Below are 24167 nucleotides of genomic sequence, written 5' to 3'. Positions count from 1 at the left end.
GGATAATACTTCTCACACCACTCGCATAATGCCTCTATCCGTTGCATATTATTGACCCCTGAAGCGATACCCAGTGGGGCCATGGGAATAGACTGAAGCACTGCTGCTTCATATAGCGTAATCTATAGTTAACTTCTGTGCCACCCCATTGGAGTGTCTCACTCGCTCACTCAGATAGTGATTGTTTGGTCCGTACAATTGATACTTGTGTTACAGAGTAATGATACATATAATTAAGAGATTCCTCATCATGCGGCCATTCGTTATTCCGTTCAGTTATAGGGCTCCAGCGAGTCTAGTTTATTCCAGCTCAAGTTCAAATTGCTGAGACGTGCTCAATCCAGGAGCTGCTTCCTCCTTGTCCGAGTCGTCTTTGGCATCGTTTGAGGCGGTATTAGAAAGCCCATTTCCTCTTGTGCGAAGAATAGAGGTAGGAAAATCGCTAAAGGCCGCGCTGTCGGGTGGAGTTTGACTTAATGGGGAGGAGGCAAGGCTCAGAAGCTCTTCACGAGTGTAAATCAATAAACCTGAGTACACGCGGATATTAGATATATGCTTAATTAGCAAGTCGATAAACATACCAAAAGGGCTCCCAGGGCTAGATGCCGGGGTAGACAGATTTGAAGTAACGGTAGCAGAGGCACCAGAGATAGGAATGGAGACGGACGACATGATGACGAGGGTTGTAAACTAGTAATAGGGAGAGAATGTATGGACAGTAGGCGGTATAACTCAATAATATGGGGATGGGGTGGAGGCCTGACAGAACAGGAGACACCATCTCCTTTGTTATATACTCACGCACCTCGGCCCGTTATGCTTGGGGCGGTGACTGAGAGTCACATGACCGACTGGGCCTGAATAAGGGAATCTGGCCACGTCGCTACGACTGCGCAGGCGCCTGTCGGACTGTGAAGAAGCTCCTCGAACGTACCCGAACTCTGAAGGTTAGGTTCTCAGCCATATTAGCCACTCTTCCCTCTTCTACGATCAAAATGGTTGGGGAGGAATAACATTTGTGGACCAGGTCCTGCACTGTACGTGACTTGCGGTAATATTGCAGGGTCACATGGTAGAGGTGTGATAATTGATTCATTGATTCGAAATGCATGATATGAAAGTCAATCCAAGTGGAGTTTAGACGTCGATGAACGACTTGACGTTCTGTAGCCATTTGACATATTCCTAACGTGGTGGAGTTAGTGTTAAACTGCCCTCGGTCGACGTAAAGGATCACACGACTGCGATTCTGGACCCACTTTTTGCTCTTTGTATTCGGCATAATCCGGCACAAAAAGTGCTAAATCTCCACCAATGCCCCTTTCATCAAGGTACCGTTCGAACTCCTCCTGGACATTCGTATCGAGATGATCGAACTTTAAAGCACTGTCTGCACAAGTTGATAACCGGATGGGAGAAAAAGTCTTACCTGAGGCCCGATGTAGAGACCTCGGCGCTTCCAGTCGGCCTCGGAGGTCAACTCTGTCGCAAGTTTTGCATTTGTATAGAAGGAGATATTGTCGACAACTATCGCGCCATCTTGCGCCAATGCATCAATCGAAAGTGCACCTTGATCTGAACCCTAAATGAATAGATAGGCCATGGTAAGAAAATTAATTCTATGCGTGGGAGCAATGCCGCATTCAAGCAAACATTCTTGCGCCGTGAGGTTTGGCCCTTATACACATAACAGCAAGATTGAGGGTGGCAGGAGTACCTACCTTGGTGATGATTATAGAGCAACGGATAGGAGGCATTGGTATCGGAGCATCCTGCTCATCAGCTCCCTCCGCATCCTCGAATGCCGGGTCTTGTGGTGCATCAATATCAGCGATGGAGAACAATACCCGAATACTACAGAACTCGCGATAAATACGCTGCATCATATGCAGTCCCAGTAGATGACGCACGTCTCATTTCCGAACGTCCGCTCGAGTGCAACTTCATCATGTCCCTCTAGGTCTTCAATCTACCCCATGAATAAAGAGTTAATAAATAAACTTGAAAGTCGCAAGTGCTCTACCTTCCAAATTCCACTAGATTGAAATTCTTTTAAAAAAGCTGGAACTTCTGCATTAGCCTTTGCCGCCTGAAGCTCAAAGTTTATCTCCTCGTGTAACTTTTGACTAAGCGAGAGATCCGCTGAAGCACAAAATGCTTAGTATTCATTCCTTACGGGCATGAAGTTACTCACTTTCCCCTTGACTAAGTCTCCAGGCGGTGGTACCAAACGCCCTCATGGTGGGTGTACCAAGATGTGATGCGAAGCATGTGCGAGACAGTGCGCTTTGGACAACACGTGGCGCAATTCTTGGTGCACTAATGCGAGCTATTATTGAAGATGCAGAACGAAGAATGCGCAAGGACATTTTGAGGGCTGGGTGTTTGTTTGAGGTCGATCACTTTTTCTTAGCCAATCGCACATGACCGTGACCAATTTCAAGAAACTGTAAAGTACCAGGTCCCATTGGGATTGACTCAATATATTATAGCACGACACTGTTATAGCATAAGATGCTAGCCATGTACATAATCCCAAAAAAACATAACTTATGACAGCTTATTGAAAACTTCATTCAACTTGAAAAGTTCCAAAAATTGTGGTGCGTTGGTACCAAGGCTCTCCAGACCTTGGCTAGCGTACCGGCGCTATGCTTGAGCCCCTCTTGGCTCGTCCCGCAACCCCTCCTATGCGACATCCTCGGGCCCCTGGCAGTCGAATCCCCCCATTTAGGGGGAACGGACGCCGCCTGGTAAGGTGGTAATCAAACCAGCATACCAGGATGAATGTAATCACGCCATTAGCGGATCCCAAACATGCGAAAGATCGTACGGCGGCCTGAATAGACAGGCTAGTACGTGATAAATCAGTGGAGAAACCTGATCCTCATACGCAAACACTACCGCAGAGTAAAGTGGGCCCTTGGGTGCCACTACAAATTGCATTGGCACCCTCCCCAAGCCCTGACGGAATGGGGGCCCAATGTTGGGCTGAAGCAACAAAAGGCATTGACCACACCATTAGATATGAGATCCTGGTGGCCCGTGCACATCCAAAGTCAATAAGGCTGGTGAAGACCCAAGGATTTCGGTTCGACAGACAAAGACGCTATTTCACAAGGACGGGCCTGCGGCCATAGTAGGTCTAGAGTCATCGATAAGGTTTACAGCATTATCGAACCTCCATAGAAATTTCCGCTTTGGAGCTCGGGTAAATGACGGGTTGATTGCACCGCGTGATGCACGTAGCCACCCCTAGCCACATTATCGACGGCGTATATCTCGAGGATCTTGCTCGACATATGATAATAAGCATTTATTGTTAAAGCGTTTGGATTTTCGGGAAATGTCCGGCGTATGGTAATGAGACTTGATTAGTACTAACTTATGATGACACGCATGCCAAAATACAAGTGCAAAAGTTACATGATGCCAATAATTCAAGCCCACAGTCATCACGAGGTGACAAATGTCCCAAAAATTAAACATGCGAACCGTTTGCTATAGCTTCATTGGTGGTCTCCTCACCTCAACAATAGCACCATGGGCATCGAGAATCAAGTGCCCCAGGACCAAGGACGCGCGGGCAGTCAACCACGGTTCAACGACCCTGTTTCCAAGACCGCTGAGCCGCGACCGACCGCCCGCGCCTCCCCAAAAGCCTAACGGCCCATACAGGGCAGGTCGCGGGATAGCCGCCACACGGAGACATGAGTGGAGCCTCGTACACGAACAACGATTAGACAACCAGGGGAAACAAAACTTCCGACGGGCGCACACCCAGAGCTTGCTGGGCATGTGCAAGGTCGCATGGTGAAGCCCCTCAGTATCCAGCTAGCTATATATTCGGATTCAGGTGGCTGTTCCAGAGATCTGTCCCCGGATTGAGCACTCTAGCCGTTCGTGTGCAGAGCCGGAATTTCCCTCGTAATTGGATTTATCGGAGTATTTTATCTTCTTATGGACATAACCAGCAACGACCTCATTCTCAGTCCTTGACTTCCCCCCGCAGCTACACCCAGTGCAGTGCTTATATAGCACGCTTGCGTTTCGTCAAGCGTATACATGCAGTCTCTTAAAGTTGTTGGTATAACTATTTGCATTTATCTGCTATGTAGAATTTACGACGCTCCGACGGCTCTTGCAGAAGCTACATTGATAGACGTGTACAACTAACGTGATCCTTACAATCCCCTGGAACTTTCGAATTGAAATCATATAGGTATTGTATATTTATACATAACGTATAGCATACTGGTATTCGCCCAAGTTTGAACGTGCTTAGAATTTTACGACAAAACGCACTCATTAGAACAGACTAGAATCTATCGGGTAGTCTGTAAATAGTCCACATTACACTAATGCATAGCAAATCATCTACAGCGTCAACGATCAGATATCATTCAACGAGGGGAAAGACATCATGAAAGCCAAAGACTCCAAGACTTGAACCAGGACACCACTATCACTAGCTTTCTGCAGCCCCCTAGACACGCTACCGTGCAAAAGCCGACTGGCCCTTTGTTGAACCATTGAGGGAAATTGGTTGTGGAGCCCATAAACTAACAATCAAGTGCCTACCTCCGAACTTATCTATGTATGCGAACGATGGTATAGGTGTCAGCGTGCAGAAAGCAAGAATTTAAAATTGAACCTCGAGGCGGGGAAGAAATACCACAGCAAAAGAATGATTCGTTAAAAGTGACTTATGGGCTTCACTAATTACCATCGGGAAGAAGAAATTTCTACTTTAAATGCCTGCAGACGCAACCGTAGTACTCTCAGATAGGAAAGGGTAATGCAAAGGTTCCACGGCAGACTTTACATAAGTTCAGTGCTCCTGATGCTAGCTATCTGGTAGAACCCTTCAGTTCGCCCAAAGTGGTGAGATTGACATCACTAACTACTTAGATTTACCAATCACACGGAGCGGGCATCGGGCCGCTGTATTCTTTTACGGCCCACTTATCATATTCTCGAATCCCCTCAAGGCCCGATTTCAACACAAGGAAGCCCCTCGGAGTATACGGCTCTAGAATAATAAAGTTTCTCACGAGAACATGTTTCAGGGGTCAAGCTTTCGGTGCCACTGGATAGCCACCCCAAAAAATGACGGCAGGTAATCTTCTGAGTCTTACTGCATTTGAACAGCGATCATCACCACAGGTCCAATGCTGCGTATCCCATGTAGGACAAGCAAGGGCTCTCAACCCTCTGATCCAGTGGCTACGCGAATACTACTGCGGTTGATAGAAACCCACTGCCATTACTTGTAGCCATACTGGTACTAAGGAATGGTTTGCGCATTATATCAAACTCAAGACTAAACAGGAAATGCTACACTTGAGGCTCAGCGCGCATTCGCTGGTGCAATGAAGACTTTGATATTAACCTGATCATAAGTTCCCCGCTCGTGGGTAATCTCTTTGATCCCCGATGCGCTCTGCTCATATAAACAAACTCTAAGCGATGCAAGTATGAGCAGCTACGTTCAAATCATCAATGCGCTCCAGGCTGTTCTCGACCAATCGACTGATCAGCAACTGAGACGTAATACTACGCAATGGCTGCCTTATCGGCCAACCCCTATATATGCATGTTCGACCAGGAATTCCAGATCTACTAATTCAATGTACGATATGGACTTTTGGTGCTGTATGGTGCGTCCGCAGGGCAGCCATTCGACTCCTGGCTATCCAAGTTGTAGCAATATAGCAAAACGATACGCATCGTATTTCTGTTCATCCTCTCGGTCACTCATTAGAACATATGGTAGTGCACATTCCAAAAACTCAGGAACACATGGATACTCCATTACTCAAAAGAAACTCCGCCTCCCCAACTATCCAAACACGGACAACTCGGATTCAATCCACGAAACCAAAGAAACATCAGCCCATCATGTTCAACCGGTGGCTTAGACAATTAAACAAGGGGCCAACACCGAACGCAAGAGGTGTTACATCCTCGCAGGATCCGGCGGCCGAATAGGACCGGTGGGGAGTAAAGTTGCTGGGCTCACGCCAACTGTAGGCCCTCGTGCCGCATGTCCAATCTTCTCAAGCGGTCCCTTTCTGAGAGAATTCGGCGCTTAGTGTGGCAGTATGTGAGAATGGACGAAGAAGGGGGGGGGACTAGAGATCCAAGCGGGGGAACTCATGTATTACCTGAGCCCTATACATATGCGCATTTGGATAAGGGGCACGCCAGATCGCTACTACTGAATATATCCGCAACCCAAGTCCCGACTTCGGCGCATACAGGAACATTATCCGACGAACCAGTCACAAGACAGCCCAAGAAAAACTACCCGACTCTCGCCTGGGAGAGGAAGAGAGAGAAAGACCAAAAAAAAGTGTGGCAAATTTAAATTTGCACGTGCTTGGCCAATCCCTTCGCGCGCGTCACCGTCTCAATCCGTGCGACAATCTCACACTTTTGCCTTGTCCTGTCTCGGAACCTGTTTTGTTCTTACTGAGAAGAAAAATGATTGCTGCTCGGCAGTTGGGTTTGCTCGCTTCGAGGAGGATGGGGGTGGCCGTTTCGTCCAGGGCGTGAGTGTGCTTGTGTGCCTAAACCTAGGATTGTGATGGGATCTCTCAACGTGCATGGCTGTGGGCATGTAGGAGTATGGCTGCGCTGCGTCGTGCGCAGATGTTCCATACGGGCGTGAGGCTTCTTGGTAAGTTTTACATTCAAACGTAGATTACTAGGAATTAACAATGCATTGGGTATCACAATTTCGTAGCTCCCGAAACCATCAAAGTTCCACAAATGGCTGAATCGATTACCGAGGGTACACTCAAGCAATGGAGTAAACAGGTTGGGGACACGGTCAACCAGGATGACGAAGTTGCGACGATCGAAACTGACAAGGTGCGTGCGTGATTAAAAGGGTTGCGGGCCCCTGATCCGCATTTGTCTCATGTTTGTGGTAGATCGATGTGACGGTGAATGCACCGATGTCTGGGAAGATTGTCGAGCTGCTGTTCAATGAGGAAGATACGGTGACTGTTGGTGCAGATATGTTTCGGATCGAGCCGGGTGAAGGGGGTGCATGTGAGTAGGATTTATTTGGGTAGGTGTAGTATAGTGCTAAATGGCTTGAGCAGCATCGTCGCAGGCCCCAAAGGAGGAAAAGAAGCCCGAGCCGGCAGCTGAAGAGTCCAAGCCTGCTCCCAAGGAAGAGTCCGAACCTGCGCCTGCCCCGCCTAAAGAGAAAAGAAGAGGTCAAGGAGAGCAAGAAGGAGGAAAAGAGTGAAAAGAAAGAGGACAAGAAGGAGAAGAAAGAAAAGAAGGAGGACAAGAAAGAGTATGAGACACCGAAGCCTGTGGCCGGATCGCGCGGCGAGACCAGGGTGCGTACGAGACGAGAGTTGGGATTGGCAAGCGAACGAGCATTTATCTCTAACCCATGCGGAACAAAAAACTAGGTCAAGATGAACCGCATGCGCCTGCGGATCGCCGAGCGTCTGAAACAATCTCAGAATGCGGCCGCGTCGCTGACGACATTCAACGAAATCGACATGGGTTCGCTGATGGAGATGAGGAAGAAGTACAAGGATGAAGTGCTAGACAAGCAAGGCGTGAAGCTTGGGTTTATGAGTGCGTTTGCCAAGGCATGCTGTCTCGCGCTACGGGAAATTCCGGTAGCGAATGCGAGCATCGAGGATGAGTATATTGTGTATCGGGACTATGTCGATCTGAGCGTTGCGGTCGCGACTCCCAAGGGCCTAGTCACACCTGTGGTTCGCAACGCCGAGACAATGAACTTTGTCGAGATTGAACGTGAGATTTCCGCATTGGGCAAGAAGGTGTGTTGTGCTGGTGCCTGGAGTAGATGGGCAGGGTACTGACCTGGTATGGATGGGCAGGCGCGGGACAACAAGCTGACGCTCGAGGATATGGCCGGAGGAACGTTCACAATGTGAGTGCGAATGCCAATCCTAATGGAGACGTCATTGTGTAACCGGGTGACCTCTCAACTCAGTTCGAACGGCGGTGTGTTTGGGAGCCTGTTTGGGACTCCGATTATTAACCTTCCTCAAGCGGCCGTGTTGGGTAAGTGGGTCGTGTATGCAGCGCGGTGATGTGGGGTGGGAGGGCTGGCCACGCGAGAAAAGAAACTGACGGAGCGGTCTGGCCCAGGAATGCATGCGATCAAGGATCGGCCTGTGGTTGTGGACGGGAAAATTGAAATTCGACCCATTATGGTTGTTGCGTTGACCTACGACCATCGGTTGCTGGATGGACGAGAGGCTGTTACGTTCCTGGGTGAGTTGGAGCAGGGGGGGGTGGATGGAGCGGGGGACGGATTGGAGTGCTGACTGATCTGGCGTTGCAGTGCGAGTAAAGGAGTACATCGAGGATCCGCGCAAGATGCTTCTGGCACCATGAGAGTGGGGCATGATAGGAGGGGTACGGAAAATGTAATTGGAGTTGTAATGCAGTGTTTGCCGAATGGTGCCGTGTGTTCTGGTGTGTTCTGAGAATGGGAGTGGTGTCCGGGGGATGAGATGTCGATCTTGCCAGGGTCCCCGAACAGGGCCGCTCCACGGAAGTGAGGGCCAAACAAGGGCAAAGTGAAGCGAGTTGTTCATTTGCCCGCTTGTTCCTTCCCGCCTCAACCGACACTCCTCGCACCCCCGTTCGCATTTGCCCCAGTGGCTCCTCCCTTTACCACTTCCCTATACTCTTGAATATCCGTATCGACTATCCTCTATCGACCAGCATGTCAGCCGTTGCGATCCAAACCCTTCCCGTAGGCTTCCACCCGACGTTCCAGCAGAGCCGTCACTCTGCAGCACCTCCCGCGGCACTGCTTACGCCGGCCAAGACACGCACACCGGGGATCATCACACTCTCGAAGCCTGTGAACGCCCAGCGCCAAGCCCGCGACAACGCAAGGCGACGGCGAGTGCAGTCCCCGCGGCTCCCTCGGCGACACCCAAGTCTGAAAAATCGCGCAAACCACGCTCGAGGCCTTCGTCGGACGAAGAGCACGAGACGCCGTCCAAGCCCCGTGGCAGACGCCAGAATGCCGAAAAACAATCTCCAAATGGGTCTCCTGCTGCCCCCAAGCGCCGCAATCCGTCGCGTGCTCGCCAGACTCCCTCGCCCGAGTCTGACCCTACTCCTGCTCCCCAGCTGCAAAAGCCATCTGGCCGCTTGGCTAAGCACCGCCGCGGTTTTACCAAGTCCACTCCGGCCCTTTGTGCCGCCGTAAGCACCGCGGGGTCTGCACCGGTCCCGGTTCCGCAGCTCTCGAGTTCTGCCTCCCACCCGACGGGTCTGTCCCGCTCGGCCCCTCTGGCTACCCCGCCCATGTCCCAATCCATTCCTGCTCGCATGCGCCGGACTCTGACGGGCAATGGGCGTGAAGAGCAGCAAAAGGACACCCCTCCCTCCCCTTCGCCCCGCCGTGTGCGTGAGCCCTCCAAGGGCCCGCTCACGGCTCCTCTGGCCAGCGGCTTCCCCATTCGTCCTGTCCACGCACGCTCCCCCTCCGAGGCCCTCTTCAATCTCTCCCTCGACGAGCCCGAGGACGAGCCTCAGGACATGCCTGTTCTCTTCCGCAACCGCGGTGGCGACAAGGTCTACGCTGGCGGCAGGTTCCAAAATGGCCCTGATCCCACCATGCTCCCCGCACCTTCGTTCTTGACTGGGTTTTAAGGTGTGCTTGGACTTTTTTTCTTCTTTTTTTTCTCCCTGTTCTGACTTGATCTAGTTTCTTTTAAACTAGGTGTGTAGGACTTGTTTCGCCCGTGGCCCTAACTTATCGATTAATAGTGTTAAAGTACTTTACTACAACCGGCTGGATCGTTTTTACTGTTACATCAATCTTTCATCACCCTCTCTCCCCCTCCCCTCGGCGCAACCCTCAAACTACTCCGACCGAGTTCGCCGACTTCCTTTTTGGGCTACCTTTTCCTTCCAACTCCTCTGGGTACCCTCCGACCTCCGACCTTATGCTCTATATGGACTCGTTTCTCCCCTCGCCATCGGTTGTGAAATTATAGAAAATGGCCCTCTTGCCGCCGATCGGCCCCCTCGCCTATGCCTCCCCTGGCCCTTGGTGTTCTTCTCTGTCTATTTACTTATTGTCTCTTATCTCGTGCTCGTTTTTGCATCATTGTATTCTCACCACATCTGTCTCGCTCTCAATCAGCATGCTCTCATGTTCCGGTTTGGGTTCGGGTCGAAGCGAACACTCTTTCTATAGTCTTTTTCTCAGTATATGCCATTTTGCGGCGGTCCGGTGCATGATCTTACGTCACTGCAACGTGTCCTCCTGCCCTGCTTTTGCCATATGTACAAGCCTTCATCTTTTTTATTCTCTGCACGTTCTTTATTTCCTGTCACACCTTGTGTGTCCCTCCCCGCTCCCACTCCACTCCCTTTTCCTCTATCTCCCTACCTTGTCTATCCCACACACCCCGGATACCCCCCACCGGACCTCCGACACCACCATCACCTTCCGACTCCCGGCACCCTCGCATCGTCCCGTATACCAGAACCATCGCATTTCGCAACCTCGCTCGCATTTTTATCTACACCGCACGTCAACACACTCTCTCGCATCGTCACTGCTTCGCGTTTCTTATGCCTCCTGCTCGAATCGTGCTATTCCCTTATGCTTCCTGACGTTCGTTTGGTGTACCACCATTATCATTATTGGGAATCGGCATTGGTTTCGAATAGGGAGCACAGGACCGTGGAGTCTGGACTCGCACGCTTTATTCATTATAGACGAGATTAATTGGGTTTCGTTGCGGTTTTGTTGGTTAATTGATTGAACTGGGTCTGCGTTGAATGCGTAGGAGCAGCAGAGTTTCTTATTGTAGTGTGTACGCAATGAAAACATTTGTGTTAATGACCTTCAAACGTCTTGTTGCGTGATAGTGACACTCGAGAGTTCAATTGAGAACATGTGCAAATCCAGCTTCTATCCAAGATGCCAGCACAGGCTGTCATTCATTTTTACACCCCCCTTCCTGGCTCCAACCCACGTTGTACATGTACGATCTGTGCAAATTCCAAACGTTCTATGCTCTCTACAAAGGGTAGTCCATGCGGGTACACTTTCCCGATACACTGCCAGGTCATGAGGGGAAGAGCCATTTGCAAACGCATGATCATCATCCCTTTCAATCATCGTGCTCGTCTTGTTGCTTTGTGCGCCAATCATCTTCATGTTCCCTCAACGTAAGTGAATGCAAAAACGCCAGGCAGGCTATCCAGTCCGCTTTGATCAGCACCGATCCTTTTCCAACCGACATATAACAATACAACAGCCAAAAAGGCTGAAACTCACTAAACACAAACAAGAGAACCCAGACGAGGTTCCCTCCCAACAGGTGCTTGTCTACCGAGACCGCAAAGAGCGAGTTGGCCAGGGCTGGGGAGATGGCCTGTGGAAGCACAATGCTAATTTGGGATATGCCTAAGACAGACAGGGGTGGCCAATTCGGTAATTCAGTAATTGGGCAAGTGGGTAATTGGGTAATTAACGCCGGTTGGGCTGGATACAGCCTTTGGCGATGAGTGGGGGGCGAGGGGGCGGGTGAAATGAGGAAGAGGAGGGGGGGGAGGACCGGACGTAGTCTAATCGGGAAACCAACAAGGTTTCTCCGCCCCAGGGACGAGATAGATTAGAGAGAAACGTACCGTTGATTAAGCTGAGTGCTTCCGCCGATGGAGACGCATCGTTGACCATCGTGCCCATGCACACCCACGCGAAGCCGCTGTATACCAAATCTCTGTCAGCATATACAATAGTACACAGCCTCGAGACTCTTGACGTACCAGACACTCCAGGCTAAGAAGAAGATAAACTGCGCGGTATTGAATACGATGCTCTTGATTCCTGTCAAGCTCGCCACCCAATGGAGGAACGGGAATCCGAGAACGACGAGAGACCAAAACGCCATGGTTACCTTGTTAACAATCATGAAATCATTTCATTATCAAACGGCGCAAAATTCACGGGGGGGGGGGGCCCACTTTGTACAATCGGACCGTGCCCAGCGCACGATTGACTTTGGAATAGACGACCATCATGAATATATGCACGACTGCTCGAATCGACATCTGTGTCCCTATTTGGCCTTCGGACATTCCCAACCCGCCTGGAACCCAAGAGTTGAATTTTGACGTGATTGATGAACGACTAGGGTGCCAAGGGATCACTCACCTGAAGCAATAGGTGTAAACGCAAAAAGTGGGTACCTGATCACCCGTTCATCAGATGCGTGTACTCAAAATAAATAAATGTCGCCTACACAGAGAACAGCATTTCCGACGCGACGCACATGCACGCATTGTTGATGACGAGCGAAAGGATCGAGGGGGTCATGACTGTACGCCATGTCGGTTTTTTACTCGCCCGGTTGTCTCGAGTTCGGTTTCGTTGACGAGGAGCGGAGTGGTTTGTTTTGTCGGCAGAGTGGATGAACCGCTGCTGTACGGCGATCGCTTGACTTTGCGTCGGGATTTGACTTTGGATGGAAGCGTCTGCCCCAAATTAATTTAAATCCAAGTCATTTCGTACTTGTTCAGGACTCACTTCTTCAATAAACAAAATACCAAAGAGCACCGAGATCAGGGAGAAACCCGCCCCGACCAAACACGGAAGAAGAAACGGGTACTCGTTCCAGAACGGTGTTTGGAATGCTTTCCATCGTCGCTCGGGATGCGCGAGCAGACCGCCAAGTGGTAAACCGATGATTTGGCCGAGCCGATAGGATACGTTCATCATCGAGAATGCGGTATCTTGGTTGCTTCGGTCTGTCATTTCACCGACCATGACTTTGATGGCCGCCCAACTGCCATAGTATATTAGGACCATAACGAACGATGGTGTGCACGTGTGAAGGAGAAAGAGGCATACCTTGCTCCGAGGGCCCCACCAATGCATCTGCTCATAATCATTCCGGCTAGAGATTTGCTTAGGCCAAAGCTCATAATCGATATGCTAAGACCTCCAAGGCCTGCATAGCATATATTAGTTAGCTGTAAAGTTTTTGAACAGAAGTGCTGAGGTTGGACGCTCACCCAATAACACTACTGGTTTGCGTCCAACATGGTCTGAAACATATCCACAGGGTATGACTGCGAAATATCAGCATCCGAAAGACACGTTGAATGGATTCACTCACTCATAATGAGGCTCATGACCGAAAATACCGATTCCTACAAAATAGATAATTAGTTGGGTCATTTTAGAAAATGGACCACCTACAATAAGACCCGAGTAAAAACCGACACGCTCTGGATCATCTGTTACCCCAATTTCGACAATCATGCTACACCATGATGAGTATCTCGCAAATTTGTATATAGACGCTGGGGCAAACTTACGAGTTGACAAATGGATACACCAGCTCGAATGCCAGCGGGCACACCGCGTTCAGAGCCGTCAACACAATCAGCGGCTTCCATGGTAAAGGCGTCCTTTCGGGCTTGCTAACAGGAGTTGATGTCCCATCGCCGGGGAGGACAGGCTGATTCCCATCCTCCCTTGTGTCATGCTCTACGATCAGAGGTTGTTCATCGAGTTGAGCGGCGACGGGTCCTCCAGGCATAATATGGTCGGAGAGAGAGAAAAACCAGGTCCGGATGCGTGAGTTCTTCCAGTGGGGTTCTATAGTCATCATTACCTCGCTGCCGAGTCATCTCCGAGGTGCGATCCGTATTGTCGATTAACATTCATGGGTCAAATCTTTTCTCTTTTGCTGACTGAGCTTGATCCATTGCACCATGTGGTCGCTTCCCAAACTTGCGAGTGGTGCAAAATGCGGGGTCGAATCAAAACCAAGTTTACTTGGCAGTAATCAAAGCTATCCGAAAAACTTCGGCCGAATCACGAGCCTTTAAGCTTCACATATCTGGACTTCTGGGCCTTCGAGCTACTCTTGTGAGAATCAAATTCGCAGTACGGTGTTTATTTGGGCCGAATAATCGGCATCCTTTACTCATGCATCTTTATCAAACGGCAAGTGGTCAAGTAACCGCCCTCGTACAAGGCGCTGGATTGATTGCTGAAAAGTATAAATTACAATGCGTGATGTAGGAACCGAATCGGAATCGAAATCAAAACCGAATTGTGTTTTGCCCGCCGAGTTTGTTCAGTGTTTTGTCAGTCATAATTACTCGTCGTCATCATCATTAAGATTTTCGCGCCAGTCATGAGTGGAGGTAGTCAGGGTGAGCGAATGAGCCCAGCCAAAGGTAGCTGTGGTAACTAGGATCAGTCGGATAAAAAACACCGTATTCAGTCAGACGTACTCATAGCTAACATCACAATCCAAACGAGATGGCCTCCCAGAATGTCCTGGTGAACTGAAGCAGCAAACAAAGAATTTCCCAGGGCTGGAGATACTGCTTGCGGGAATACGAGGGTCATTTGAGAAATACCTATGCATGGAGATATAGTCAGATCATAGTTTTATGAGCTCGCATGTCGGGTACGTACCGGTAGTCAAGCTCAAAGCCTCAGCGGATGGAGCGACATCGTTAACCAGCGAGGCAGAGGCAACCCAGCAGAAGCCGCTAAGAATATGTGAGTATATTGGCCAACATTTCACGATAGATGCCATACCCAATACTCCAAATAACATAGAACGCGAATAGACAACCCTCGAATAGCATGCTCTCCGCTCCAAGCGAGTGGGCGCGTACAGCCCAGTTCAGGACCGGGAAGCACAGGATTGTAATTATCCAAGCCACCATTGCAAGCTGTCAGGGCAATGAGTTAGACATGTATTACACTTTGTAGAAGGTATAGCGCACTTGGTAAATACGAAGCTTGCCTATTTTGCGAATCAACTTGCTATAGCCTAGCATGAGGGTAACTTGGACGATACTGCGAACCGCCATCTCCGATCCTATTTTCGCCTCGGACATACCCAATCCACCTGAAGGTAATGTTAGTAAATTTCGAAATGTACAATAGGCGTTTGGTTACCTGAAGCGATTGGTGTATATGCAAAGAGAGGAAAGCTTTAAATAGAATAAGATACAGACCAAGCAGAACACACAATTACTCACATCGAGAAAACCATTTCAGAGGCGAAGCACATCAGGGCATTGTTAAAGAGCAGGGACCATATTGCCGGAGTCATGACCGAACGCCATGATGGTTGAGGCTTGACTACTTTCTCAACGCCCTCGATGTCAATGGGCTCTTGTGCACACACAGATTGCTCTCGTGAATCTACCAAAGTTGAAGTCGTACTAACTGACGAGTCAGTCGAGCCGTAGGATGTGGCCCTCTTGTTAATCTTTTTACGTTGCCTCCGCTTCGATGGAAGAGTCTACGCCCAATTCAGCTTTGATTTTAGACGGCCCGCAGTATCCTCACCTCTTCGATATAAATAAACCCAGGGATAACTGAAAAGATTGCAAATGCAGAGCCCACAAGGCACGGCAATAAATAGGGGTATTCGGCCCAGAACGCCGTACGGAACCATGAGAATCGTTGCTCCGGGTGCGCAAGAAGCCCACCGAGCGGAAGACCTAACAAAGTGGAGTTGTATTTAGCATAACAAGCACCGCATGTAACCCAAGGGACTGCTCCAGCTGACCAGCAATCTGTCCTAGACGATATGTCATTTGGAGGAGAGAGAATGCGAGATCTTGATTGCTCCGGTCCGTCATTTCTCCAGTCATGACTTTAATCGCAGCCCAGCTATCAGAGGCATAAATGTGAGTGGAGGCGAAAACACCGCGCGCTATTAGCGCATATAGCTCACCTAGCTCCCAATCCTCCGCCAATACATCTACTAGCAATCATTCCGGCCAAGGTTTTGCTTAGCCCAAACGAAGTCATAGATACGGCCAAACCGGCGAATCCTGCGTATTATACTCTAAGTTAGAGAATCAAATATCAGTCAAACCTCGGTCGCCCCTACCTAAAAGGATCACTGGTTTACGTCCAAATCGGTCCGAAAGGTACCCGCATGGAAGAACTAGTATATGCAATGAGTTTGTTAGTTGAAGGTTTGACCGGATAATAAAGCTGGCGCTCACTCATAATGAACCCCATCAATGAGAAAATAGACTCCTGTAAAGTTCTATCTCTTAGCAATCTCTCCGAGTGTTTACAGAGGCCAGACATACCACGAGACCAGAGTAAAATCCAACGCGCTCAGGGTCGTTAGTCACACCTATCTCGACGATCATCCTGGTGATCAAAAAAGGAAAGTTTTCAGATCCCGGACCGACAACAAGTATGGTGCAAACTTACGCATTCACAAACGGGTAGATCACCTCGAAGGAAAGCGGGAAAACCGCGTTGAGCATGAGTAGAATAGCAAATCTACCCATTGGGAGGGGCGTTACGATATCTTTAGCAGGAGGACTTGCGTCGAGCTTGATGCTCGCAGCAGGTGAAGCAACCACGGTCGACGGACAGCTACTCAATTCATCCCGGTCTCGCGCCTCCGGAAGAGACTCCGTATCAAAATTTAAAGGTTCCTCCTCGGGCAGATAGGCAGCGTGTGTGACGCTCATGGCAGCTCGGAAACCCAGTTGGTCTGAAACGAGAGCTGAAATGTACCTGGGAACGGAGGAAAGCAGTAGTATGGATCCAAGAAACAGAGACCGCCTCCTCACGTCCGCTGCGTAGACAGACGAGAGAAAACGAAGACGAGGGTGCGGGGATAAACTAGTTATGTACTGGGAGCCAGGTCAAATTCCGATCCGACTTGCGGGTATAGGGGCGGGGTCTGATTGGATTCGTCCTTTCGCAAAGATTCTAAAAACTTTCGAAGGTATTGGATGCAAATGCCAGAAGGAAGAGTGATCCCAGGATCAGGCACTCGCCCGTCCTGAGTTGGACATCCTTTCATTGCGGAACGTGAAGAAAGAATACTCACAGGCGCGATCTGATAGGTACTTGCTCGGTAGGTGAAATCCTATCCTCGTTCCATTAGTCAAACCTAATTCTCTTACGTAGAAAGATCAGACGAAGCTCAGATGGATAAGAAGACAGCAATTGAAGACATTCGGAATACCCATACATGTAATTAGCCCGCGATGTTACACAAACGCATTGACATACGAATACATAAAACTGTCAGTCCGCCCTTGAGGGAGGACATTACCTAGATTTTTAAAAAAAAAACAGATCGACAACAGTGTCCGATAAACAATACTTCACCACACACTAACGGTCCGCCCAGCGGTCCAGACAGTCGCAGCGAGCCCTACGGGGCCCAAGACGGCCCATACTCCAATATCCCACAACACGCGGCGCGCGAGGCGACGCCGCTGCAAGGAACGCTCCTTGTGTTGTAAGAGTATCTCAGGATCTTGACTATTGCCTGGCTCCGAGGACGTAATGGCAGGAACATTTGAGTGGGTAAACAAGATGGAGCGGGGTCTCCTGAGACCGTGGAAGATCGCGTGTAGTAATGCAGGAAAAACATAGCACGTAAGGAGCGACAAAGTCATTGCAAGACCGGACAAACCGGCCCTACGTCCAGGGATAACAGCCGCCAACAGGACGGATGAAAAGAAAAGGATCCAGCGATAGGCACGCTGACGAATTCGGGGTACAATTACTCCGGCAAACAACGGGGGGATAGCTAGCAATAGTGCAAAGACTTGAATTGTAGGGATAGCGGCCTCGAGCTTACGAGACACAGTTTCGCGCAGTGGTGGGCGGAACGGAACAGTTGGAATAGCGGCCGGATCGGGAGGTGCGGCATGTTTAGTGAGTGGCGCAAGGATTAACGGGACAGTGAGAGCGACCGAGATAATTGTCGAGACTAAAAGAAGCATCGGGAAGGATGTTATCATACGCCTGGTACGAGGTCGCGGTGCGAACGTGGGCTTGGCAGCAAAATTGGTGGCTAAGGCGGTGTACAGGGGTAATGCAAGTAATTGGTTCGCAAAGGCGAATGATAAAATTGCTAAAGAAGCCGATCAGTGCTGATTCTGATTCGCCATTAAAATTTAAGTAAACTCACAAATGGTCTCCCATGTGCCTACTTCTGTATGCGAACGCGTAAATTTAGGGAGAGCGCGCTTTGTCCCAGCATGCCCGTGTTTAGATTCATCTTGAGAATGGAAGTAATGAGCGACACCAACGATAGCAATTACGAATTGAAGAACGATCGACAGGAAATTAGACCACAGGATCTTGCGTTCACCAAGCGAAGATGCAGCCACAAGGGGAACAAGGAAGGCCGCGAAAATAACTGTTGTTCCAGCCTGGGTCGCGTGATTGGTCTCGAATGGGAGAGCGGCTTGCAACAAGTGTGCTGATTCTGCGGAGATGGATTAGCTCCGTTGAAAGCCTGAAATAGAAAGAAGCTCACCATGTAAGTACATTGCACAAAGCAACAACGCGGTCAAGCACACTAGGCCCCTAATTCCCTTGCGAACTCGCCGTTTCCACTTGTCCTTGGGGCTACCCCGCCTTCCAGGGTTGCGAATGATTGCTTCGGCGACAATTTCCTCGATCGTCCAGCGCGAGACATATCGGCCCAGAAGCACCCATACTTGGCTCGTAAAAGCGCTTAAAAGCGCCATTCCAGCGAGTCCGACAAGAGCTGGAACAGGCCCTGCAAGGTCTACCGCACGAGGTATATATGTTGTACCGAGTTTGAGGCATGGGGATATCAAAAGTGGTATAATCAGACGCGGTGGTAAAGCCGGTGCATTGGATGCAGCAGAGCTAGTTCGCTCGATATTGGCTGTAGTTGGCGTAACAGGCGCCTCTTCATCGTCTGGCCACAGTCCCAGCAGGGCATCGCTTTCAAACTGGTCATCTGGAACCAGTATTAAACGTTCCTGAGATGAAGCCGAGGTTGGGCTGCTTGGCGGCGAACTTGGAGGAGACGAATGCGGACTTTGCGAATGTCTCTGCGACATGCCTTGTAAATCAACACAATGACAAGATTATCAGCGACAAGCTGTTGTAAGATGAGACCTGGTGAGAAAAGCTGCGCCCCAACCAAAGCCGTGGACGAGGCCTCGGTTGAGCCAGAAGTAAACGCCTGATCCGCGGGAATGACAAAGCTCGGGGTGTGTTACCCCGGGTCCGGCATAAATTACTGCCGCCGAAGGGCACAGTTGGGCAGCAGATACTGTTCATGAGGCAGTGTGCCGTAGTTATATAGCCCCCACACACCATAGAACTATTTCCTAGCACCCATGTCTTCTATCGATGGTATAGGTTTGATTCGGTATGACTGCGAGTTGCCTGCCTGATATTCAGATCCAGACGTATGCCCCAGCCATACACCCTACACCTGGCTGACCGTGGCATGGAATCTATGATGGGCCTTAACAATAGCGATCAATGCCCTGTCAGCTCTCATTGTTTCTGTGAATTTTGGCGGCTATCTAATATATTACCCAGATGGCCCTCTCAACCCTCCCATTGGGCCATGGCTGAAAATAGCCACAACATATATGGCGTGGGCGTCTTGCTCGGTCATCGTCCGATCTAAAACACCCGGTTTTGTTTGTATTCACAACGTAGGTGAACATGAATCGGCGAACAGGGACATCAGCTAACTCTCAAAGCTTGCGCAGTGTCATGTTGTGAGCTCCTTAACTCGAAATTCCCAGTACCTGCGGAGGAAATTTAGTCAATTTCAAGCGCATATAACTGCTATTGAATCACTCGCCTTTTCCGGGTGATGTCATATTTAGTAGCCAGGGACTTGAAAAGCTGCCGGAAGGATTAGGTTATTTTATCGAGATATTGGGTGTAGATACCTACACCAATGGCCTTTTCCTTGTCGCCCTCTTCCTCAGCAATGTCTCCTAAGAATTCTATCGCTAGAGGCACGGGTAATTCGGCCTGTGCTGACGGCCCAGGGTTATCCAGGTCCACTACATCATCTGCAGCTTCGGAAAGCGTAGACCGAGGAACAAGTGGATCACTAGGTTCCTTTGATACGACATACAGTTCCACGAATAGTCTCTCGTTAGAGAACGGCAGGCGCCCATGCTCGAGAACACCACGTAGATAGTTCCACGCTGAAGGATTATTTGGAGCAATAGCAATCTTCTGTTTCGTGAATCTTGGGATTACAATAAGTGAATATATCGATATGCACTGGTACCAAGACATACGTGAGTTCACGTCGGATGATGGCTTCGCGATCCTCTTCGCCCTGCCTAACGCCACTTCCGAAAACCAGGAAATATCGATGATGCCACGCTGAGTTATTACGAAAGTCTTCATCTAAGAGTTCTTCAACGTATCCCAACTCGCCCGCCCATAGTTCGGGAAGATTGAATTCAGCAAGTAGCCACTGTCGGTAGGCCCAAGTATGATAGTTCTTAGAGTCTTGTTTAAGTGCTGCGCTGATGAAGGAAAGTTCACTTTTCGGATTGCGTAGTTTAGTGATCAAAAGTCGGCGATGGTGCCATCCTTGATAGTTCTTGATAAATCTCCGTACAACCTCGTCTGACCATTCCAGTTCCTCTTCAAGTGGCGAATTAAGCTCGAGCAAGGTCTCCCAACGGTATTGCCTATATCACACCACGGTTAGATTTTCCGCCAGTCTAGTATCGAAAATAATAGAGTGTTCACATACCACACAGAATAATGAGCCGGGTTAAGATTTATCAGGTGTTCAGTAAGCTCCAGGCCACGCTTTGAATGCTCGCCGGCTTGTACGAGCGCGCGAAAGTAGTCCATGGCATCACGATCTGATAGAATTCAGACATATATGGAAATATTTCTAAATTGAGCAGCAAGCTCACATTCGTTGCTATACATGATAGGACACAGCGGGGCAAACCCTGGTTCATGTTGTGGGATGGGTGTCAGATCGGACCAATCCTGACGGACAGAATAGGGCAATTTCGCAGCATCGAACACAGAAGTAGCCTAAAAACTCGCAGTTTAGTGAGACCGGTAATACCAAGAGGAAATATAACGAAGTCCAACCATGTGGTAGGGTGGGTACAGTAGTGAGGGAGTAGCGCTCGTTCGGAGGTGATGGGACGAACCCGTGTGGACCCCGGACAGAGCGCCCCAGAAAACTCACCGGACTCTCAATCAACTCGGCTTTGATTCCGCCGTGTGCTTTCGAAAAATACATTTATCTTGACTCTCTGCTGCGGCTACACCTACGCTGACCGCTGGAGGTACCTCGCATTGCATACGGGTCTCGAAAATCAGCTTATTTGAGACTATATAGCTCCAGTCGTCATATCGTCGGTCTGCGCAACAAGACCGAGCGCCGTGCATCTAATGGCGGACCGATATAGTCCAACCAAGGATTCTGGCCGTGCCTTACATAGAGGTACTGGTTGTCATATTTGCCGCCAGCGAAAAGTGGTATGTTGAAATTCCCGCAAAATCGACCATGTTGACCCTCATGGTCGCAGAGGTGCGACGGCGCCAGACCCTCCTGTGGTCGCTGTGTCAAGTCTCGTGCAGAATGTACATACGATGAGGCAAGCATTTCGATCTAGATTCATTTCGCTCCTACTAACATTTTATTCTCTTGCACAGGAGATCAAGAAAAGTAAAATCACCCTGCTGCGCGATGAAATCAGCGAGTTGAGGAAACGCATTCACGAACTCGAAGGCGGTAGCGATCAGAAACCTCTTCATCCGTCGAACCCGCAGCAATCTCTATCTCCTGCTGCTGTGCCCTTGTCGTCTTGGGCGAGTTCCCCTGCCCTCTCCGACGCACACTCTATCAACAGTTTTGCCAACCAGTTCAACACGTTAACCCCAGACCAGAAACCTATGTTCTTGGCCCCGGTTATCCCGCAAATGTCACTTAGCCCAACATATCAGCAGATGTCTGGAATTCCCGGGTTAAGCGAATTCCAATCGCCTATACTTCATGTGAGTAAGCCTAAACAACAGGATCGTTACCCCATCTAAGCTATTGTAGGAAGGCGCAGGATGGGGAGAAATGGCCCCTTCACCCAATGGAGCTCTCGTATACAATCAGTTGGAGCAACCCCTAACTATCGAACAAACATTACACAAGTAGGTCTCCAGTACACAACTTGACATACGCCTCTAATAATTCACCTAGCCTTCAGATCATTATGCCGTACGTCCAAATACTGTTCCGCCACAATACCAGCCGACTGACGCCTTCAAACATAGTTATCGCCTACAATGTGCATTCGAGATTGACATCCCAAGTTTCCGTGAATCGCTCGAAGATCCTGACCCCAATAATCAACCTCACGAGGCATTACTAAACGCGATCGCCCTTATGGCGTGCTACTACGACCAAACTATGCGTGATGGGAACCGAGCTCAGTTCTTTGTCGAACGTACCCGCAGATCGCTTCAGCTCAGTTTGACCGGGGTCAAATCACGCAAAGTTATACAGCAAATACAAGCAGGACACCTATTATGTACGTATTGTGGATTTGGATAGGGGAGTCACCATACGGATTAACACGACAAAACAGCGTGTTACTTGTATTGGACGGGCAGTCTCCTCGAGGGACATGCAGCCCTTGCTGGCGCTGTCTCCCTCGGTACGTACAACCCCGCATACTCCGTTATCAAGCCACTCACATTTCTTACTTTAATCAGCTCGACTCTGCAATCTCCACAAAATCACCTCCTCAGACTGGCGGAATAGGAGTGACAATCTGTTGGAAGAACCTAGTGCATATCGACCGCAGCTCAGACCCCTCCCCTCGATATTGGATCACTCTCGAGCACGAACTGCTATCGAACATGGAGAAAGAATTCATTGCTTTTGGAACTTGCTCCTTGTTGATACGGGTGGGTCAGTCTCGACTGGTTACCCCTGTCAGTTTACCGCGTCAGACTCGGACCCCGGAACGAAAATAGAGACAGTCTATCCCTTGTCATTGCATGAGTACATGTCGGTAAGTTCGTCATCCTGGTCGTGTCGGCTAGGCACTGACACCGCATAAGGTATCCGCTCGCGCGCAAGAGCCAACGAGTTCTTATGGAGACATATTTAACCCCCGCTATGTCTCGGCCCAAAACGACAGCCCTCTCGTAGCTCGGATCAAAGGTGCTTTGCTTCTTCATCGTGCAGCGCGCCTAGGTACCGTTGGAAAGGCCGCTCACCCCGGATTAGACGATGAATTTTCCCAACAATGGTTCAACTTGTCTCAGTGCCTGGAATCCTTCATTGGTACGCTCAGACCGATTCCGATATCAGCCGAAGCACGCCCAAAGGGGACTGAAATCACTGAAGAACGACGGAACTTTTTGTACATGTTTATCGCCTGGTCCCTGGCCTTGTGTGCACGGGTGGTTATGTATAATATCACGCCCGTAGCGTGGCGGGATACGCAGAGGCAGACTCAGGCTTGGAGTGCTGCAGATCATATTGTGCAATTGATCCAGACCTCGAAGCCGTCCGAGGACGAAATGCGGATGCTGGATGCTATGGTTGGAGTAAGTAGTTTGTGTGTATGAACGCATACTGTCCAAGCTGACGTCGATATGGTGTTTGTAGTTTTCTTGGATGACGGCAGCCAACTTCCTCATCAGCATGCGCGATACCTATACGCAGAAATTAGGGGGGCCCGACAACTTTGATGTAGGTTATGTGGAGAGGTTGTTGGACATATTGGATCATGCTACGGTTCAATTGGCTACAGTATGTCGCCCAGTAGGTAAGCTGTCGAGCATTAGGGTAGATGATCGTGCAACTCACGATGACCGCAGTCCGACAGGCGCAAGGAACCAGAGAGTTTCGGGCACGCAACGCAGGGCCATACCAAGCTGCTCCAGCACAGGCACCGCACACTTGGGCGTCGTAGCGCACATCGACTGGGTTTATTGGTTCAACCTCTAAACATAACCCTATTGTTCACTCCCAGAGTGTAATAATTCTATTATCTATCCACATCCTTGTACTTTTGATTTGTTTATGGTTCTGGTCTTGAATCTTGGGTTACATTGATTTATAAACATTTGTCCTAGGCCTCGAATTACGCCGCCAACTGGAAATCACATGGACGTCGATCTCAAAATCGGCAATGACAACGGCGCCTAGATAACCGAGACCCCTATTTACCTTGTTCCATTACTAAATTAATTATTCCTAAGCGATACACTGGCTGAACGCGGCGGGTCATGTGGAAAGGCTAGGCGACGAAGGAATGGCGGACTTTTATGTTATTTTGCGCCGAGGCGGCGAACGAGACCCTAGGGTTCGAGCGGCCGAGATAAGGCGGGG

The 24167-nt window shown here is 49.6% G+C and overlaps 9 protein-coding genes across 9 annotated transcripts; 3 read left to right on the top strand and 6 right to left on the bottom strand.

Moving 5' to 3' along the window:
• Positions 1-300: 300 nt before the first annotated feature.
• On the bottom strand, positions 301-672 carry RhiXN_00648 (eukaryotic translation initiation factor 4E binding domain-containing protein; the record flags this gene model as incomplete). The annotated part of the gene is made up of 2 exons (XM_043320467.1): positions 301-527; positions 582-672. 2 exons carry the CDS (start codon positions 670-672, stop codon positions 301-303), a joined length of 318 nt encoding a protein of 105 aa, XP_043179479.1.
• A 465-nt stretch (positions 673-1137) lies between these two features.
• On the bottom strand, positions 1138-2240 carry RhiXN_00647 (mitochondrial acidic protein mam33; the record flags this gene model as incomplete). The annotated part of the gene is made up of 7 exons (XM_043320466.1): positions 1138-1185; positions 1260-1376; positions 1430-1582; positions 1722-1854; positions 1911-1969; positions 2024-2142; positions 2195-2240. The coding sequence occupies 7 exons, from the start codon at positions 2238-2240 to the stop codon at positions 1138-1140; spliced, it is 675 nt and encodes a 224-aa protein (XP_043179478.1).
• A 4390-nt stretch (positions 2241-6630) lies between these two features.
• Positions 6631-8397, top strand: RhiXN_00646 (2-oxoglutarate dehydrogenase E2 component (dihydrolipoamide succinyltransferase); the record flags this gene model as incomplete). Its single annotated transcript, XM_043320465.1, has 10 exons — positions 6631-6682; positions 6749-6876; positions 6939-7059; positions 7113-7188; positions 7220-7358; positions 7434-7814; positions 7875-7927; positions 7991-8061; positions 8149-8274; positions 8345-8397. 10 exons carry the CDS (start codon positions 6631-6633, stop codon positions 8395-8397), a joined length of 1200 nt encoding a protein of 399 aa, XP_043179477.1.
• Positions 8398-8731: 334 nt separating this feature from the next.
• On the top strand, positions 8732-9672 carry RhiXN_00645 (uncharacterized protein; the record flags this gene model as incomplete). The annotated part of the gene is made up of 2 exons (XM_043320464.1): positions 8732-8872; positions 8908-9672. The coding sequence occupies 2 exons, from the start codon at positions 8732-8734 to the stop codon at positions 9670-9672; spliced, it is 906 nt and encodes a 301-aa protein (XP_043179476.1).
• Positions 9673-11147: 1475 nt separating this feature from the next.
• On the bottom strand, positions 11148-11930 carry RhiXN_00644 (major facilitator superfamily transporter; the record flags this gene model as incomplete). The annotated part of the gene is made up of 4 exons (XM_043320463.1): positions 11148-11263; positions 11315-11443; positions 11668-11744; positions 11806-11930. The coding sequence occupies 4 exons, from the start codon at positions 11928-11930 to the stop codon at positions 11148-11150; spliced, it is 447 nt and encodes a 148-aa protein (XP_043179475.1).
• A 421-nt stretch (positions 11931-12351) lies between these two features.
• RhiXN_00643 (major facilitator superfamily transporter) lies at positions 12352-13583 on the bottom strand (the record flags this gene model as incomplete). Its single annotated transcript, XM_043320462.1, has 7 exons — positions 12352-12513; positions 12566-12824; positions 12890-12989; positions 13054-13110; positions 13158-13191; positions 13241-13304; positions 13360-13583. The coding sequence occupies 7 exons, from the start codon at positions 13581-13583 to the stop codon at positions 12352-12354; spliced, it is 900 nt and encodes a 299-aa protein (XP_043179474.1).
• A 564-nt stretch (positions 13584-14147) lies between these two features.
• On the bottom strand, positions 14148-18879 carry RhiXN_00642 (major facilitator superfamily transporter; the record flags this gene model as incomplete). Its single annotated transcript, XM_043320461.1, has 19 exons — positions 14148-14233; positions 14287-14415; positions 14474-14550; positions 14600-14736; positions 14791-14915; positions 14966-15000; positions 15049-15314; positions 15362-15516; positions 15585-15688; positions 15753-15852; positions 15912-15968; positions 16030-16063; positions 16120-16183; positions 16247-16619; positions 16679-16829; positions 16878-16916; positions 17173-17915; positions 17973-18272; positions 18324-18879. 19 exons carry the CDS (start codon positions 18877-18879, stop codon positions 14148-14150), a joined length of 3531 nt encoding a protein of 1176 aa, XP_043179473.1.
• Positions 18880-19624: 745 nt separating this feature from the next.
• On the bottom strand, positions 19625-20917 carry RhiXN_00641 (protein farnesyltransferase/geranylgeranyltransferase type-1 subunit alpha; the record flags this gene model as incomplete). The annotated part of the gene is made up of 6 exons (XM_043320460.1): positions 19625-19684; positions 19736-20039; positions 20092-20493; positions 20559-20673; positions 20728-20854; positions 20915-20917. The coding sequence occupies 6 exons, from the start codon at positions 20915-20917 to the stop codon at positions 19625-19627; spliced, it is 1011 nt and encodes a 336-aa protein (XP_043179472.1).
• Positions 20918-21335: 418 nt separating this feature from the next.
• RhiXN_00640 (uncharacterized protein) lies at positions 21336-23748 on the top strand (the record flags this gene model as incomplete). Its single annotated transcript, XM_043320459.1, has 10 exons — positions 21336-21359; positions 21485-21826; positions 21876-21973; positions 22023-22040; positions 22097-22353; positions 22411-22479; positions 22538-22839; positions 22889-23380; positions 23442-23601; positions 23654-23748. 10 exons carry the CDS (start codon positions 21336-21338, stop codon positions 23746-23748), a joined length of 1857 nt encoding a protein of 618 aa, XP_043179471.1.
• Positions 23749-24167: the final 419 nt, after the last annotated feature.

Source organism: Rhizoctonia solani, chromosome 4 (genome assembly GCF_016906535.1).
Source record: "Rhizoctonia solani chromosome 4, complete sequence".
In the NCBI taxonomy this organism is placed as follows: Eukaryota; Fungi; Basidiomycota; class Agaricomycetes; order Cantharellales; family Ceratobasidiaceae; genus Rhizoctonia; species Rhizoctonia solani.
The sequence above is the reverse complement of the archived record's forward strand: the minus strand, read 5'-3'. Positions and strand labels throughout refer to the sequence as shown.